The sequence below is a fragment of the Mirounga leonina genome, unplaced genomic scaffold, assembly GCF_011800145.1.
Source record: "Mirounga leonina isolate KUSES-001 unplaced genomic scaffold, KU_Mleo_1.0 Mir_129, whole genome shotgun sequence".
NCBI classification, from domain to species: domain Eukaryota; kingdom Metazoa; phylum Chordata; class Mammalia; order Carnivora; family Phocidae; genus Mirounga; species Mirounga leonina.
In genome coordinates this window covers 40,601,071-40,618,184 of record NW_023270323.1, presented here as the reverse complement: position 1 = coordinate 40,618,184, position 17,114 = coordinate 40,601,071, and the positions used below count along the sequence as shown (strand labels likewise).

Here is a 17,114-nt window from a genome sequence, read left to right as displayed (position 1 = left end):
TCTCAGGAGCCTTTTTTCATGCAAGCTGCAGACGTGGGGTGGCACTCTAACCCTGGTAATTCTGCTCTTTTCTGAATTGTGTTTGTTCCTCGTGCGTTTCCATCAGAGTTGTCCAACGCAGTAATTGCTTTGCTGAGTAGAGTAGCCTCTGTTGTTAGGTATGCCAGTTGTTGCTATTACCTTTCCTCCGTCCTTCCCTCCTTCTCTTTTCTTTCCTCCTTAATTTTTGTTTTCTGTTCAGGCTTAAATCTCTTCAAGTCCAGGAGGAATCCCGCCACCGAAACGTAGAACATAGAAGTGTGGAGCATCGGTGTACGGAGCCGAGGACCTCTGAGCAGAGGAGGTTGGACCAGCGGGGCATTGACAAGTGGGGCGTAGAGCAGCGGACTGAAGTGATTTCTGATTATGAGAAACAGCTCCGGACGCTAAAGGACGAGATAGCTGTTTTGTCTGCTGAAAAATCTGTGCTTCAAGGAAGGTCTGACCAATTCTCACAGATCTTTTCATTTAAGTTCCTTTTGGTAGTGGTAAAACGTGGCTTGGAAAAAAAATGAAAGGACATCTTGCACCCAAACCCCCACAATATGGGAAACTTTGAACTGAAACGGATTGTTTTCTCTAACTGCCCTCTTCCAGAGAGAGAAAATACCTCCTGGATTGTCAGGCTTGGGCACTAATTGATTTGGGGCTGACATGGAAGCCCAAGGAATGAAACTGAGAGATATGTGAGATGAGAGGATAGTTCTTTGGCTTGAAAGCAGATTTGGGTGGGCCTGTCAGACATGCATGGTACCCATGCCGGAAGAATGTTCCATAATAGGAGGGTCCTGTTCTCTGAGGCCTGCCAGTCCCTCTCTGGGGTCTCTAGAATACATTATTTGTATAAATTCACCCTTCCACCTAGTATTGTGGATGTTATTCCATCTCTATTGTCATACTCCACCCCCCCCCCCGCCCCCATTCCATCTGTTCAGAGAATCAGAGAGCTAATGAAGATAGGAGATTGTATCTTTGGCCAGCTATAGTTGTAGAACTATAGTTATAGAAAGTAAAATGTCATTTTACTTTCTATAGCTCATTTTGTCTGATGAAGTGTGTAGGTGAGTGTTCTTGTGACATCCCTCTCTACTGATGGACAGAATGTTAAGACAGGTCATTCGGAGTTACGTGAGGACAGAGCGGGACGTTTTTCTTGGAGCGTTTTCCTTGTTCTTTTTAACACCCACCACCTCCCTCAGCCCCACAGCATGCGGGGATCCAAGCTATCAAAGCCACTCCCACCCTGGTCCCCATTCCCCTAAATGCCACCTTAGCCTTTCATTCCGGGGAGTCACTCTGCCATGTTGTGCTGGTACTAGCTTGTCCTGGCTCCCTAGAACTGATTCTGTGCACGTCTGCCTCCCTCCAAGTTCAGTGTGATGTCACATTCATAGCTCGAAATGGGTCGCGGCGGCAGTTTCTCGCACCATGGAAATTGGCAGACTACTGTTGAGGGTTTTCGCTTCGCTCTGCTCCACCTTCAGGGCGGGCTTTGTAGAAGAAACGTTTGCTTCCTAGTATCTTCTACGCTTCCCTCCTTAGGGACCCATTTCCTTTAGAATTTACTTTGTACTTGATAGCAATACCGTTCACTGATGCCGTGCTTTACAATTCACGGAGCACTTCCACCTGTATTAGCCCACTGGATCTTTCAGGCCCTCCCTCCCAACCAGAAAGAGGGCGAGCATGTTGTAGGTAAGAACTCAGACTCTGGAGGGGAGAAATGAGCGCGAACGGTCCCACTGCTGTAGAACGAGAACGCAGATCTTCTTTCTCACGGTTGAGTGTTCATACGTTCACGTATCAGCCTCTGATACGTGAGTACCCCAAGGCTGGGGTAAGAAATACTGAGAAGCTGGTCTTTCTCCCTCTGGCTCTTGCCACCAGTGTTACTTTCCTTTTCTGAGCCTCTAGTTCTTTGGCCTTGAAATGGCCAACAATCGATGTTGAGCTCGAAGGGCTGCTTAAAGGATAAAATGAGGTGCAAATTCCCTGTGCAGATCCAGAGCGGATGACCGCGTATTTGATGCCGGGCAGAGAGGCCGCGGGGGGCGGGGGGCAGCTGCTTTCCCTGGGGCAGCAGGGCGCACGGCTCCTGGCCATCACTTGCAGGTCATGGGCCGGGAATGAGAGAGAAGCGAATCAGAGCGCTTCTCCGGCTGGTTCTTGCTTACCAACAGGGCCGCCCGGAGCCGGACTCCCAGCCCTGGCCCTCGCAGCCACAGCCGCAGCCGCAGCCGCAGCCGCAGCCGCTCCACCAGCCCCGCCACCGCGGTCGTGAAGATCAGGAGCCCGTCCCCGAATCGCGCCAAAATGTCCAACGTGGCGCGCAAGGCTGCCCTCCTGTCCCGGTTCAGCGACGCCTACTCCCAGGCCCGGCTGGATGCGCAGTCCCTGCTGCGGCGCTGCATCGACAAAGCCGAGACCGTGCAGCGCGTAATCTACATCGCCGCAGTGGTAGGTGACACTCGTGTGGCTGCGCCCAGAGGCCCGTGCGCCCCGCGGGGGGCAGCACGGGCGTCAGCCCAACGGGACGGCCTAAGGGACTGGTCGGCCCTGAGGCCACAGACGGAGGGTGGGATTTCCACTCCCCCCCTCCCTCCCTCCCTCCGCCCCTTCCTTCCTCCCTCTCTTCCTTCTTTCCTTCCTCTCTTCTTTCCCTCCTCCCTTCCTTCCCTCCTTCCTCCCTTCCTCCCTTCTTTCCCTCCTTCCTTCCCTCCTTCCTTCTTTCCTTCTTTCATTCCTCCCTACTTTCCCTCCTTCCTTCCTCCCTTCTTTCCCTCCTTCCTTCATTTCCTTCCTTCCTTCCTCCCCTCTTTCCCTCCTTCCTTCCTTCCTTCTTTTCTTCCTTCCTTCCTTCTTTCCCTCCTTCCTTTCCTCCTTCCTTCTTTTCTTCCTTCCTTCCTTCCCTCCTACCTTCCTTCCTCCCTTCCTTCCTTCCCTCCTTCCTTCCTTCCTCCCTTCTTTCCCTCCTTCCTTCTTTCCTTCCTTCCTTCTTTCCCTCCTTCCTTCCTCCCTCCCTCCCTTCTTTCCCTCCTTCCTTCCTCCCTCCCTCCCTTCCTTCCTCCCTCTCTTCCCTCCTTCCTTCCTTCCTTCCTCCCATCTTTCCTTCCTCCTTTCCTCCTTCCTTCCTTCCTCCCTCCCTTCCGTCCTTCTTTCCTTACTTCCTTCCTCCCGTCTTTCCTTCCTCCCTTCCTCCCTTCCTTCCCTCCTTCCTTCCTTCCTCCCTCCCTCCCTTCTTTTCTTCCTTCCTTCCTCCCTTCTTTCCCTCTTTCCTTCCCTTCCTTCCTTCCTCCCTCCCTTCTTTCCCTTCTTCCTTCTTTCCCTCCTTCCTTCCTTCCTTTCCTTCCTTCCTTCTTTGCTTCCTTCCTTCCTTCTTTCCTTCACAAATATTTGGGATGGCTAATTTTTCGCAGTCAAGAACTATTCATATATATCAATATTTATTTTGATCAGGCATTTGTTGAAGAAGTATCCATAAATAGAGGATTATCTCAAATGAATATATACTATGTTGATTTGCACTGAATCTTCCAGATGATTTCCTTCCCTTCTCAAAAAAAAAAAAAAAAATCAGAAGGCTGTTAACTCTTCCGTTTATTGAGCTAAGAGAAGTTACTAAACTGCTAGTATGTGAGTTACTTGAGGATGGCAGATTAAAAGTGCTCATATATAATCCTTAATTCTCAAAGCAAAGGTATTTGTTCTGTGGATACCATACTGAGATACTAAGGGTCCATTTTGAGAAATGAGAACAGTTAATATTTAAAAAGAAAATGAAACACTGGTATGAGACCAGAATTATCAGAGTCTACTGAACATTATCCTGAGTTATTAATTTATTTCAGGACTCAGCAAACTATGACCTGTGGGATAGATCTTGTCCTGGTCTGTTATTTCCTTATTTCTAAGGAAAATACCACCTGAGAGCTAGGAATATAAGAATGGTTTTACATTTTTAAACGGTTGTAAAAAAAAAAAATGTGACAAGAGACTGTATGTATTTTAGGCAAGCCTAAAACATTTACTCTCTGGCTCTTTGCAGAAAAAAGTTTACCAGCCGTGATTCATTTCATTAAGAAGTTGGTTAAAGTTCTGTAAGCTTAATGGCCATGACCTTCATGCATAACTGAGTTTCCTCAGTGCCTGCCACATAACAGGCATTTAATAAATATTTGTTGAATTAATATATGCCAGGAAACATGCCAGATACTTGATATGTGTCTTTGTATAACATAAACACAGATTGATAATTTCATTTCTGGACCTTGACATTGTGGTGGGATCATAGCATCAGCCAGCACTTTTTAAAAAAAGATTTATTTATTTATTCGAGAGAGAAAGAGAAAGAGCACAGGGAGAGAAGCAGACTCTGCTAAGCACAGAGCCCTACATGGGGCTCGATCCCATGACCCTGAGACCATGATCTGAGCCAAAATCAAGAGTCTGACGCTTAACCAACTGAGCCACCCAGGCGCCCCTAACCAGCACTTTTTAAGTGTTTATGTGACCACAGATGATCTGTTTCCTTGAACCTCTGCACTGTGTTGCCTCTTGCACTCAGGATTCCCAGGATCAACTGTCTTGAAATTAGTGAACGTGCATAGTCGTAGATGTGTTTATGTACTTTTCAAAATTGAGGTATGTATTTTCTCCCAGATTAAAATTAGTTTTGACCAACTGTGTTTAGTGATCAGAAGACCCATACGATGTTGAATTTTTGGTGGGTATTCTTTCTTCATTCCTTGCTTTGGATTTCTTTACTCCCCTTCCTCTACCTAATAAATTTGCTGCATTTTTACGTGCAGGAGGCATTCCATGTAGCTAAAATGGCATTCAGGCATTTCAAGATCCGCGTGAGGAAATCGTTGACACCATCTCTCGCGGGGTCGAGTAACTTTGAGGATGCCGTCTTGGATTATATCATTTGTCATCTCGATCTATATGATTCCCAAAGCAGTGTTAACGTAAGTGTTGGGTCTCTTAGTAGGACTGGCGTGCTCCTGCTGCCCTTTATGTGGAATACTAACACCTCAGAAATCCACCCAGTGCTCAGGGTTGCTTTTACGTAACGGGATAGCAGAAAGGAGCAGCATCCAGTTGACTTTGTAGAACCAGTCATTATCGGCCGTTTCTTAGACATTTTATGCGGAGAAAAAATAGTCTGACCTTTATAGTTCTATTCTTCCGATGGGTTCTTAATATTGGAGATAGAATACCATAGTGCTTAAGAGCAACAGCTTTGGGGAAGGTGGGTGTCGATTTGCATCCTGGCTGTGTCACTTACTAGCTGTCTGACCTTGCACATTTACTTCACCTGTTTGTGCTTCAGCTTTCCAGCCTTAAAATGGGAGCAACAATGTCCATGACCCCCGCAGAGTTCTTGAGAGGAAAAACAAGCAAGTAATTTGCTTAGCACAAGACTTGGCACGCAGCAAACACCCAATAAGGGCAAGCTACTATAATTGCTATTATTCTACACTATGAACAAGTTGGCACTTCCTATACTTGCCCAGAATAGAGAATTGAGGAAATAAATAAAACCCACTAAGGGTGTTTGCTTTAGTTTTTTTTGAGGGGGAGGATTCTCTTGGCCTTTAGTATGCCATCTGTCCTCCGCATCATCTTTCCTCCTTCCCCATTAGTGAGTCTTTCTCCTCCAGCACATGTGCGACTTTCCTAGTTTACAACGTCTTTACCCATGTGCTCTTTCTCCGCCCCCCACCTGACATAACCCCCTTTGGATGTCAGAGCTTCTTGTCACAGGTTGGTAACAAGGTGATGCCATCTTTTTGTTTTTCAGGATGTGATCCGAGCCATGAATGTCAATCCCAAGATTTCATTTCCTCCTGAAGTTGACTTTTGCCTCCTCAGTGACTTCATCCAGGAGATATGTTGCATTGCCTTTGCCATGCAGGCTTTAGACCCACCCCTAGATATTGCATTTGGGGCGGATGGAGAAATTTTTAATGATTGCAAGTAAGAGACATTAGAGCAGAAGCTAAGGGATTTTTTTTTTTTAAATAATAAATAAACTTTTCTCTATTTCCTGGAAACAATTTAGGGAAAAGAACTCTGGGTGGGGAAATCAATAGACATGACGTGACTTCCAGGCCCTGCCATATACTTCTCTGTGCCAGGGGGCCGACCCCTCTCCTGGGGTCATTTTCTTTCTCAGTCAAATGTGATTCAGAGGTGATGTAATCATTTCCATTGAATGCATTGGAAAGGTCTTGGGGAGAACTAGTGAGTACCTGGAGCCTGTCTGGAACACTAAAAAAAGGCGCTACATACATACAAATGTGTATTACTTTTTACTGGTTTCTACTGCAGTATTTAGGCCAGGTTTCTCAAAGTACGGCATAGAGATATATCACTTGTGTCAGAAGTACCCAAGTCTTGTTAAAAAGGCAGTTTCCTGGATCACACCCCATGATATTTTATGCAGTAGGTTTGGAGTGGGGCTCAAGAATCTGCCATTTAAGAAACACCTAGGTGTTCCTTGTGCACACTAGCACTTGAGACTCTCTCGGTCCATTAGATTTCTATCAACTTTTACATGGTAAATGTTTCCTATATAAATTAGAAGAAATTAAATTAATTTAAAACATTTTACTGAAATTTTATGGGCTCTTATGATACAGCTGGAAATTACTGGGAAGAGGCCAAGCTAGTGGTTAAGAACATTCTGAGGCTTGAGGCTCTGGCATCAAGCTGCTCGGGTTCAAATCCCAGCTCTACCACCAATTAGCTCTATAATCTGGGGCATGCTACTTAATTTTTCTGTTCCTTAGCTCCCTCTCTGTCAGATGGGGGAAATAATAATACCTATTTCTTAGGGCTGGAGAAGGTTAGTCGAACTCATTCAGATAAAGTACTTAGGACACTGCTTGGCATGGGGGCGCCTGGGTGCCTCAGTCAGTTAAGTGGCTGCCTTCAGCTCAGGTCAAGATCCTGGAGTCCTGGGAATGGGCCGCACATCAGGCTCCCTGCTCATCGGGGAGTCTGCTTCTCCCTCTCCCTCTACTCCTCCCCTCTGCTTGTGCACTTTCTCTCTCTCTCAAATAAATAAATAAAATCTTTTTTTTTTTTTTTTTTTAAAGAACACTGCTTGGCATGCATTGAGCACTCAATAAATGTTAGCTCTTGGTCTTTGTTCAGTCTATAGAGTTATGGGGTGGTGGTGGCCCAATATCCCTACAAGCTATTGATGACAGAGACTACATACATTTCTTTTGCTTATCCAAATCACAATGATGGTGTTTCCAACTGCCTTCTAGCTTGCCATATTTTCCTGCCATTGCCCTGTTTCTAGTTTCTTTCAGATCATTCCTCCTAACACGTGTCCACTCATGGAAGAGCTGCTATTAGAACATTACACTGCAATTGAGCTTTTTGATTTCCTTACAGAACATATTCTCTTCATCCCCCTTCCTTTATTCCTTTCTCCTTTGGAGAATGCATAGAACCACTCAGAAATGTTCACCCAATTTACTTTATGGAATCTGCACACTTCACAGACCTCTGGGGTCCTCCTGCTTCCATGCCTTTAATCAGACGGAAATTGTTGCCTCTTGGTGCACTCTGTAGCCTGTACCTCTGAAAGGCTGTTGAGCTGAAACTAGAGCTCCTAATAATGACTATTTGGTTCTACTTCGAGGACTTCATAGAACAGGTTTTTTTTTTTTTTTTTAAAGACTTTATTTATTTATTTGACAGAGAGAGATAGCGAGAGCAGGAACACAAGCAGGGGGAGTGGGAGAGGGAGAAGCAGGCTTCCCGAGGAGCAGGGAGCCCCATGAGGGACTCGATCCCAGGACCCTGGGATCATGACCTGAGCCGAAGGCAGATGCTTAACGACTGAGCCACCCAGGCGCCCCGTAGAACAAGTTTAATCCTTAAAAAAAAAAAAAAAAAACCACAAAAAAGCAAAACCAAAAAAACCTGACAGCTTTTCACATATTTGAAGCAATTATTCAAATCTTCCTACTTCTGGCCTCATGGCTTTGGGTTTTTCCATGTAAAGGAGATTTGAGACTTCTTGATAGATCAGTTTCTTTGGCCTGTGTTCCATGCTTTTCTGAGTATTCCTTTTTAAGTCTCCACACTAGATGTAGTCCTCTGCTTTGAATGGAGCAGCTTAGAGAGACTAATACCCTTTCCATTCTTATTCTCTCTTAATCCCGCTAATCTGTACTAGTGTTTTCTGTTTTTGTTTTTTGTTTTTCGGTTATATAACACTGTTGTTGATCATTCTGAGTTCAACTGAAACCTGTTATTCTTACTTGTACTGTGATTAAGCCTTTTATTGCCTCTATCTGTGCAACTATATGCTTTTTGGACTCAATTATAGAACCTCATACGTATCTGCACTACATTGTGTCTTATTAGATTCAGCTTATTGTTCCTGTTTTTTGAACTGTTTTTTGATACTGTTCTTTATTTCTCTTTTCCTACCCATCCCTAGCCTTTGAGTGGTTTATCTATAGTTCATGCAGGTCATTGATGAACATGTTACTTATCGAACGATTGAGAGAGAGCTGAATTCAAGGTCTTATTGACTCATTAATTATTTCACTTTGGGTATGATCATTGAACCAGTTTCTAATCCATCTACTTAAGTCAATCATCCACCTCTATTTTTCTTATTTTGCCCACAAAGATAGCATGAGAAATCTTTCAGGGTGCCTACAGGATTTCAGATGGTCTCCGTCTCTAGTGTTTCCCTGACCTGCAACTTATAATTCTGAGAAGGGAAGGAACGAGTTTAGTCTGACAGAACTTGTTCTGTGTGAGTCCATGTTGGGTCCTTGTTATCATTGATTCCCATTCTAAGAGCCCACAACCATCTCTTCAGTAACAGAATCAGGATCCATATTCATCTAGACTGAGCATAATAGAAAATGAGAATTTACACTGATGTCCTCCAGTTACACTACATCATTGCTTAACTTCTCTTTTTTGTTCTTTTGTGTGTTTAAAATAGGTACCATCGCAGCTATGACTCTGATTTCACTGCTCCCTTGGTCCTCTATCACGTGTGGCCTGCTCTCATGGAGAATGACTGTGTCATTATGAAGGGAGAAGCTGTCACCAAGAGAGGGGCTTTTGTACGGTGGCCTTGCATAGTGACAATTCATCCCAAGTGTTTGATTCACAAGTTCGAGAACATTTCTAAACCCAGAGATTCTATAGAGGAAGTCTAAAGAGTTGCTTGATAAGGCTTCATACAAAGGAGGGGAAACGGACTGGCTGGCAAAGAAGAGATTCTTTTCTTTAATTCCTCCATGATTCTTCATAATTTCCTGGCAGTAACTTCTTTGTCTGTTGCTTTATTTATAAGATGGAACTAGTCCTATTTGGTTCCTCCATCTTAGAAATATGCTATCATAAGGGTAAAGCTCTTTGAGCTCATCTTATTGGAGGCCCTCTATAATTCTAAGCATTGGGAAGGGATCAATTAACTTTCAGGAAAACAGTTGGCCAAATTTTTACTGACCATTACCCATGTTGGAAACGATGAATGTACTCTGTTTTTCTCTCCTTGGTATGATGTGTAGGGAGGGGGAAGGGATGAAAAAAAAGAAGGCAGAGGAGGTGGGGAGAGAGTAGCCCAACAGTTTTGGAGGGTTGCTTCCTATATGCATTGGTTGTAAAATGTTTTGGACATGGTAAATAATTGGGCAACCTTCAAAATGGAGTCGTAATTATGAAAGTGTATTAATGTGTGTGGTGGTGGGGGTTGGGTGGCCACGGGGGCTTGGATATTCTGTATAGTTCACACAATGGAGTTTTTATCCTGCCCCTCCTAGAAAGAATTAAGTGAATTCTAAACGGAAGCTATTCAGTCCAGTGCAAAGCCACCATCTGGGTGGGCTCAGTTCCTGTTCTCTTTGAACAAGAGAATAGGGAAGTGCTTTAATGGCAGTTTTTCATAATATAAGGAGAACAGGAGTAGAGTATTTTAAAAGAACTTAAGGGTTTTTGCAGCTGAAACATTCCACTAGAGTGAATAGTATCTCAATAAAATATTTTGTGCTATGGAAGTTGAACCTACAGAAATTGGGTTGGGTTGATCTGACAGCCACACATGGTCTATGATGAATGAGCTCATAAAACATGCTTCTTGTTCCTGCAACTATCACTTTCTGCTAAGAAACTCTAATTGTAGACCCTCTGTAGTGCAATTCGGAAGGGAGGGAGAGGAAATGGCCACTATTCGTATATTCTACATCAAATAGGCATTTAAACTTCCTTCTTCCTCTCCTCAAGCATATCGCCAACATTTATCCCAGCTTAAACTCCTAAAACAAAATGTGAAAATCCTAAAAGGAAGTACTTGGAATAAAGGAAAAAGTTGAATGAAGGGAAATTTGTGAGAAGGATTTTGCTAGTAAAATCTCATTATAGTGAATATCGTTTTCTTAGTCATTAATTTAGTTAATAGATGGGCAACAATGGTGACCCCCTCCCTCCCTCCCTCCCTCATTCATTAATTCATTTCATTCAACAATGTTTTTATGATCCAAGCACTGTGTTTAGGTGCTGGGGATTCAGCAATGAACAAAAGAGACCCAAATCCCTGCCCACATGGGGCTTACATTCTCTGACACTTGCAAGCTGGAATGTAATTTCTAACAATTTACTCATCAAAACAAAATTCTAGCACCGAGACTTTGAATATTCCAAAGTTCACTGTCATGGGATTTCATCTGAGAAATACCCTAAAGTTATTGTCAAATATTGGGCAGCTGTAAGATGTGAAAAGTGTGTCTCATGCTGATTGATCCCCAGTAATAGGCCAAGTGTAATCATATCAGCAAAACCTCTCATTCTTTAGGATATGCATATTGTTTTAAGCCATGGTGAACTTTCACAAACTGCTATTTCTCTCTCTTTTTTTAGTGGAATTCAGTTCGATCTGTAAGTCGATGTCGAAGCAGGAGTTTAAGTCCCGTCTGCCCCCGTAGCCGTATTGGTTTAAGCACGGTATATATCTAATATTTTTTACACAAAGCATCTTCTGGTTGACACTCTTATCTCCAATCATCACCTATACAAGAGGTGATTATAAGTCTGTATGTAGAAAGAGAACGTGTTGCAATAACCCCAAACTGATTTTTATGCTCCCTTGGGCTAAGGAACTTATCATTCTAGAAAGAAGGAAGTAGAGGTCATGTTTTTCTTAATTACTTCGAAGAATAATAGACTTTACATATTTCATAGTTTTATTTTTGTTTTAGAATGAAAATGAGCAATAGATATAGTCTTATATATCTTATATAGGATGGGAGTGACCTAAACACAGGTCCTTGGTTCCTCTTCAACGTATTGCATGAGTTTTGGAGAAATTGCTCAAATGGTCTGGATTTCAATACTGTATAAAGGGCATTGCAGGTATTAATTTTCGTCCACGCTTCAAAGTAAGAAGAATAACACTGGCATCCTTGTGTATTAGTTCTTGGGAGGATTACTGATACCTCTGTCAAAAAAAAAATAACAGCAAAAACATTTCTGAAAACCAAAAACATTATTAAGAGTCACCACTGTTGATTTATTCAACAAATAATATTTAGTCCATGCCTTTTGAATACCAAGACCTCTGGACACCAGATAGGCTAACAATTTCTGTTCCTTTGAATAAAAATTCTTGAAATATTTGCTCTATCTTGTTTTAGGGAGAGTGGTGGAGGAGAACAACAGCTAGGGCTCCACTTCTCTGAAATTATCTCCAGTAATGCAACTCTAGCTATAAACTTCTAAAACTCCCTCTGTAAAACAAAATCAAAAACAACCGCCCCCCCACCCTCCATTAATAAGGTCTAGTTTTCTGAGTTTAGTGAGCGTCTATTACTTCAGCATGCTCTTTACCAAATATTCCTTCCTTTGTTGGTGGATGCTCGATTTGCAGAGAGGGGACACAAACATGATGAAAACACGGTCTCTTCCCTGAATGGGTTTCAATAAAGGAAGATCAATATGATTTAAACAAAGTAACTGAGTGTGGTATATGCCATCATCCATATAAGAGGCACGAAGGACTAGAGCCATGAGAGGAGGTAGGGACTTTTTCTGGACTTGGTAGTGAGGAAGGGGTTCATGGGCAAGTTGGTACTTGATTTGGCTTTTTAGATTGGATGGAATTTCAATGAGCTGGGAAATTAAGGAGGAATATCCAGAAAGAGGAAATAGCCCAAAATGGAAAAGACATGAATCTGACACAGATCTTTTGCTCTTAGAGATTTTAATATAACTTACTTACCCGTATTCATGAATAAGTATTTACAGTGGGTAAAAGCAAGAGGATAGTGCATTTAGTGGACTGAAAAATAAAAAAGAAATCTTGAGAATTTTATCCTGGAAAAGTCACAATCTCCTTATTCTAAGAGGACATGGCTTATTGAAGAGCAATATTAGACGCCTATAGCACTCACAGACATGGCAAATTTTTCCTCTGGACTCTCACTAGAAGGCTTATTGGTGGGCAATGTCCCTCTAACAAAGCCCTTATGCATGTTTCACACCCCGTCTTTCTCTTTCCTACTTTGTGCCCAAGGCGAACCAAATAATTCAAACTTTAGAGGGAATAAAATACATTCTTTTTTTTTTTTTTTTGAGTAGGCTCCACGCCCAATGTGGAGCTTGAACTCATGAACCTGAGATCAAGGGTCACATGCTCTACTGACTGAGCCAGCCAGGTGCCCCTAAAATATATTATTAATGGTGAAAGCGCTGCCCACTCTGCCCCTTTCCACCGTCCTCTTCTTATAGTGATTGGATACACCTGCAAAATAAAATACAAATATTTTTAGTTAGCCTGGTTTTTTGGCTTATTTGAGGTCTTGATGCATCCAGAATAGCTTTCATCTTTGTTAGTGCCTATTTATCTAAAGTTTTTGAAAGCTCAGAGCAAGATGTTGCTTGTAGTCAGTTATTTCTGAACCATAACAGGTTTGTAGGGATAGGCGGTGGCTTTTGCTTAGTGAAAGCAAAGGTGAGATTTGGAAAATGATTCTTTTCTGGCTCCCCAGGGACCCTCCTTCATAGGACAGGGTTTTGGACACATGACATGATTCATATAAAAATCTGATAGAGAGTATTTGATCATTTTAGTTTTAATTGGTTAATTGTACTACTACTACTAATTATTTTCTGGAAAGCATTGAATTCAGTATGGCCACTGAGCATCCAATCTCAAAATCTTCAGCAACTATTAAAACCAACAAACAAGCAAACAAACAAACGTAGGCCACTGAGCCCAGATTTTAATGAATGACATGATTTAAACTAAATTGATTGCCCATTTACTTCAGGACGTATAAGAGGAATCGCATTGCTCAACCTCAGGGATGACATCATAGTTGTAAAGTGCCTCAGAACAACTAACCATTTAGCTGGTTTTAGGAATAAAATATCAAAGGGAGTCATTCTTTGAGGTCCATCTACTGTGTCATTCACATTACTCCTTTGTATTTTCCAGATATCTCGAAGCCGGAGCCCTTCTCCAATAAGATGTGGATTGCCGAGTAAGTGGGATGGTTTAGACAGCTTTTTAATGCTCTTTTTAACACTCAGCCCTGTGCAGCAAAATGAATGTTTCGCTTCCCAAGGAACATCTCTGACCTCCACCTCACACCTTCATTTCTGGGCCCTCCTGTTGATGGTGCCCAAGTGGGTCCCACGGGTGACATGGGAGGAGCCTCTGATTGAGAGGTTTTATTGATGTAAACCCAGATTGACCACCCCAGTTTCATTTAGGTCCTTCCAAAAGAAAGTCTAAGAAAGTGACCATAATCATGAACTGTTTGTTTTTCTCCCTAGGGTTTTAAAGCCAGCAGACATGTCCCTTTGCTACAGTACATCTGCCCCAGCTAACTTCCCCAGTGCCTGTCTCCTGTGCCTGCCTCAGAACTCACTTAAGATAATGTGAAAACGCAATTCTGTGTATCACTCCACACGGAGAGTTAAATGTTTTGGCTTAGCGTGTTTGTAACCTCAGATATATTGCATTTTATTTTATTCTATTATATTTTATAGATACAAATTCCATTACTTTGATAAGAACAATTGCATAGGTGTTTAGGATCATATTCATTGGAAGCAAAGTCCTTCAGGGTTTTCATCCTCAAATACTAGGCTCTTTTATGGCAACTGTAGAAACTTAAGTGGAAGATCTTTACCATGTGGAGTTCAAAAGATAGAGTCAGTTTAGCTTACAGATGGATCATAAATATTATAATTGCTGGTATTAGCTTAGATCTTGAAAACAATATTGAGTGTTATAATTTTCTTGTTTGGAAGACAGCCCTAATCCCAGGCTGGGGAACTTGTCCTGGTAGCAGTGACTTCAGGCTACACGTAGATGGTGTTGATTTCAGAGAATAGAGTTCACTGGCTTGCTTCTCTTTTCCTGCTTTGAGAATGCCCTGTTTGGTTTAGTTGGGTACCAATGCCAAAGCTACTTACCTGACAGAATGTTCTTGCTTCATAAATGCACAGAAGTAATGTGGCTAGAAGCCAGCTTTGAGAGAAATGGTAATTACCTTGTGTTTATCTCGTGGGAATGTTTCATACAGTTTTAATGTACATGTTACATATAGAAGCGATCTGGACATGTGCTTTATCTATTCCATCTGGTTGTTTGCAAATTCAGACCTCCTAAGAACTGCATCTGACTAAAAATACCTAAATGCGGGGCTTAAAACTAGGGGTACCATTTATTGATTTTAAATTGAGCGAATATACCTTGATTTCCTGACTGTGAAGGACTATTGAAAAAGTTCAAGTTCTAATGGAATGTAGCTTTCCCAAGATAAGTAATGTTTTGTCTGTTCCCCCCCCCACCACTTAAAATGGTCTTAAACACAAGCCTCACAAATGACTGCTTTCTCTGTGTGCCTTTTGGAGAGAAACTCTGAATTGGCCACAGCTTTGTTTGCATAAACTCAGTGCCCAAACTAGCACCTAGTGCTTTGTAGGTGAAAAAACAAAACAAAACAAACAAACAAACCCAAAGCAAAAACTTCTCTAAACCATCTTATCCCAGTAGTGCAATTGCTGGGTCATAGGGTAGCTTTATTTTTAATTTTTTGAGATACCTCCACAGTATTTTCCAAAGTGGTTGTACCAACTTGCAATTGCACTACAGGGTATTTACCCCAAAGACACAGATGTAGTGAAAAGAAGGGCCATATGCACTCCAATGCTCATAGCAGCAATGTCCGCAATAGCCAAACTGTGGAAAGAGCCTAGATGCCCTTCAACAGATGAATGGATAAAGAAGATGTGGTCCATATATACAACGGAATATTACTCAGCCATCAGAATGGATGAATACCCAACTTTGACATCAACATGGATGGGACTGGAGGAGATTAAGCTAAGTGAAATAAGTTAAGCAGAGAAAGTCAATTATCATATGGTTTCACTTATTTGTGGAACATAAGGAATAGCATGGAGGACATTAGGAGAAGGAAGGGAAAAATGAAGGGGGAGGAAATTGGAGGGGGAGATGAACCATGAGAGACTATGGACTCTGAGAAACAAATTGAGGGTTTTAGAGAGGGGGGGTTGGGGGGATGGGTTAGCCCAGTGATGGGTATTAAGGAGGGCACATACTGCATGGAGGACTGGGTGTTATACGCAAACAATGAATTGTGGATCACTACATCAAAAACTAATGATGTATTGTATGGTGACTAACATAACATAATAAAATAAAATTAAAAAAAAAACCCATCTTATCCCTTGTGCTGGTAGCTAGACACGAGGAGGGACCTCCTCCATCCCTGTCCCTTGGGTCTAATGGTCACCAACTTCATTCTGAAGTGTGAGGTTGATTTTTCTCCCCCTGTGTATTTTTACATAGTCATCACATTGAGGCAATGCAGCTGCTGGAAGGAGGACTCGGTGTTTAGGTAGTTCCAGTTCTGACTTGGTCATCAGTTTGCTTTGTGGACTTGAGCAAAAGTTACTCCACCTCTCTGAGTCTCAGTTTTATTTTATTTTTTATTTATTTATTTTTAAAAAAGATTTATTTATTTATTTGTTTATTTATTCATGAGAGAGAGAGAGAGAAAGGCAGAGGGAGAAGCAGGCTCCCAAGGAGCAGGGAGCCCGATGCAGGACTCGATCCCAGGACCCTGAGATCATGACCTGAGCCGAAGGCAGACGCTTAACCATCTGAGCCACCCAGGCGCCCTCAGTTTTATTTTAGAGTGAGTAGGTTGGAGGAGATTAGTTGTTCTCTCAACCCTCCCAGATTCAGTGCCCCTTTATGACAAATATTCTGATTATTGTGAAATAAAATTCAATGTTAATGCATATGTACTTTTAAATAATGAGTATAGTATCCTAACTTTAATACAAAGCAGAGAAAAGGAAAAGCAGTGTTTAATAACATGTATTTCAGTAAGAAAGCTTCGGTATTGCCATCCTAGATGATAAGATTAAGTCATCAGATGCTTACACCTGTAGGTAGTCATGAGCTACAAATGCAGGCCAATGTGCATTGTATTGGCAATATCACGAACAGCGTCAGTTATGATATTCTGAAATGATGGACAACTCCTGATAAAGTTTTGAACAAAATCTTAGTCATGCCTTGATTTACATAGTAAGCACATCTCTGGAAAAGTTAGTGTATGTTGAAACCATGCAACTATTACTTTGTGTTCTGTGTTAAAAAACCTTTTATAAAATCTAAGCAATGATAATTCATTTTTAGACAAGGGACAGAGGGACCATGAGGGCCCTGAGTAGGCGACTAGCGTCAGTGGGTTATGTAATGGGAAGGCTTTTTCCCCTTTGAATGGGGTAGTTGAAGGCATGAAAACCAGCTTTCATCTCTTCTACTGCTGTGTCTGGTGTGAGCAGTCTTACTGGCCAGCCAGAGTTCTCTCTTTCCAAAAGGCAGCCTCATCTCAGAAATGGTTGCTATAGCCTGGACATTTGTGTCTCCCCCTAGATTCATACGTTGAAACCTAATCCCCAAAATGATGGTATTTGGAGGTGGGGCCTTTGGGACGTGATTAGGTCATTTGGGTGGAGCCTTCATGAGTAGGACTGGTGCTCTT

General features: G+C 42.3%; 1 protein-coding gene across 4 annotated transcripts in view; it reads left to right on the top strand.

The window, feature by feature from the left end:
- Positions 1-15,014, top strand: part of SPATA18 (spermatogenesis associated 18) — a 38,155-nt gene extending 23,141 nt beyond the window's left edge. For 3 of the 4 annotated variants that reach the window (XM_035004999.1, XM_035005000.1, XM_035005001.1), the window contains 8 exons: positions 242-478; positions 2,220-2,496; positions 4,848-5,006; positions 5,843-6,018; positions 9,026-9,149; positions 10,945-11,028; positions 13,520-13,565; positions 13,861-15,014. In XM_035004999.1, coding sequence (XP_034860890.1) covers positions 242-478; positions 2,220-2,496; positions 4,848-5,006; positions 5,843-6,018; positions 9,026-9,149; positions 10,945-11,028; positions 13,520-13,565; positions 13,861-13,868 — 1,111 coding nt within the window. In that variant the 3' untranslated portion in view covers positions 13,869-15,014. Of the gene's footprint in view, positions 1-241; positions 479-2,219; positions 2,497-4,847; positions 5,007-5,842; positions 6,019-9,025; positions 9,200-10,944; positions 11,029-13,519; positions 13,566-13,860 lie in introns of all 4 variants that reach the window. The other variant, XR_004679221.1, reaches the window with a different exon arrangement.
- The last annotated feature ends 2,100 nt before the right edge of the window (positions 15,015-17,114 follow it).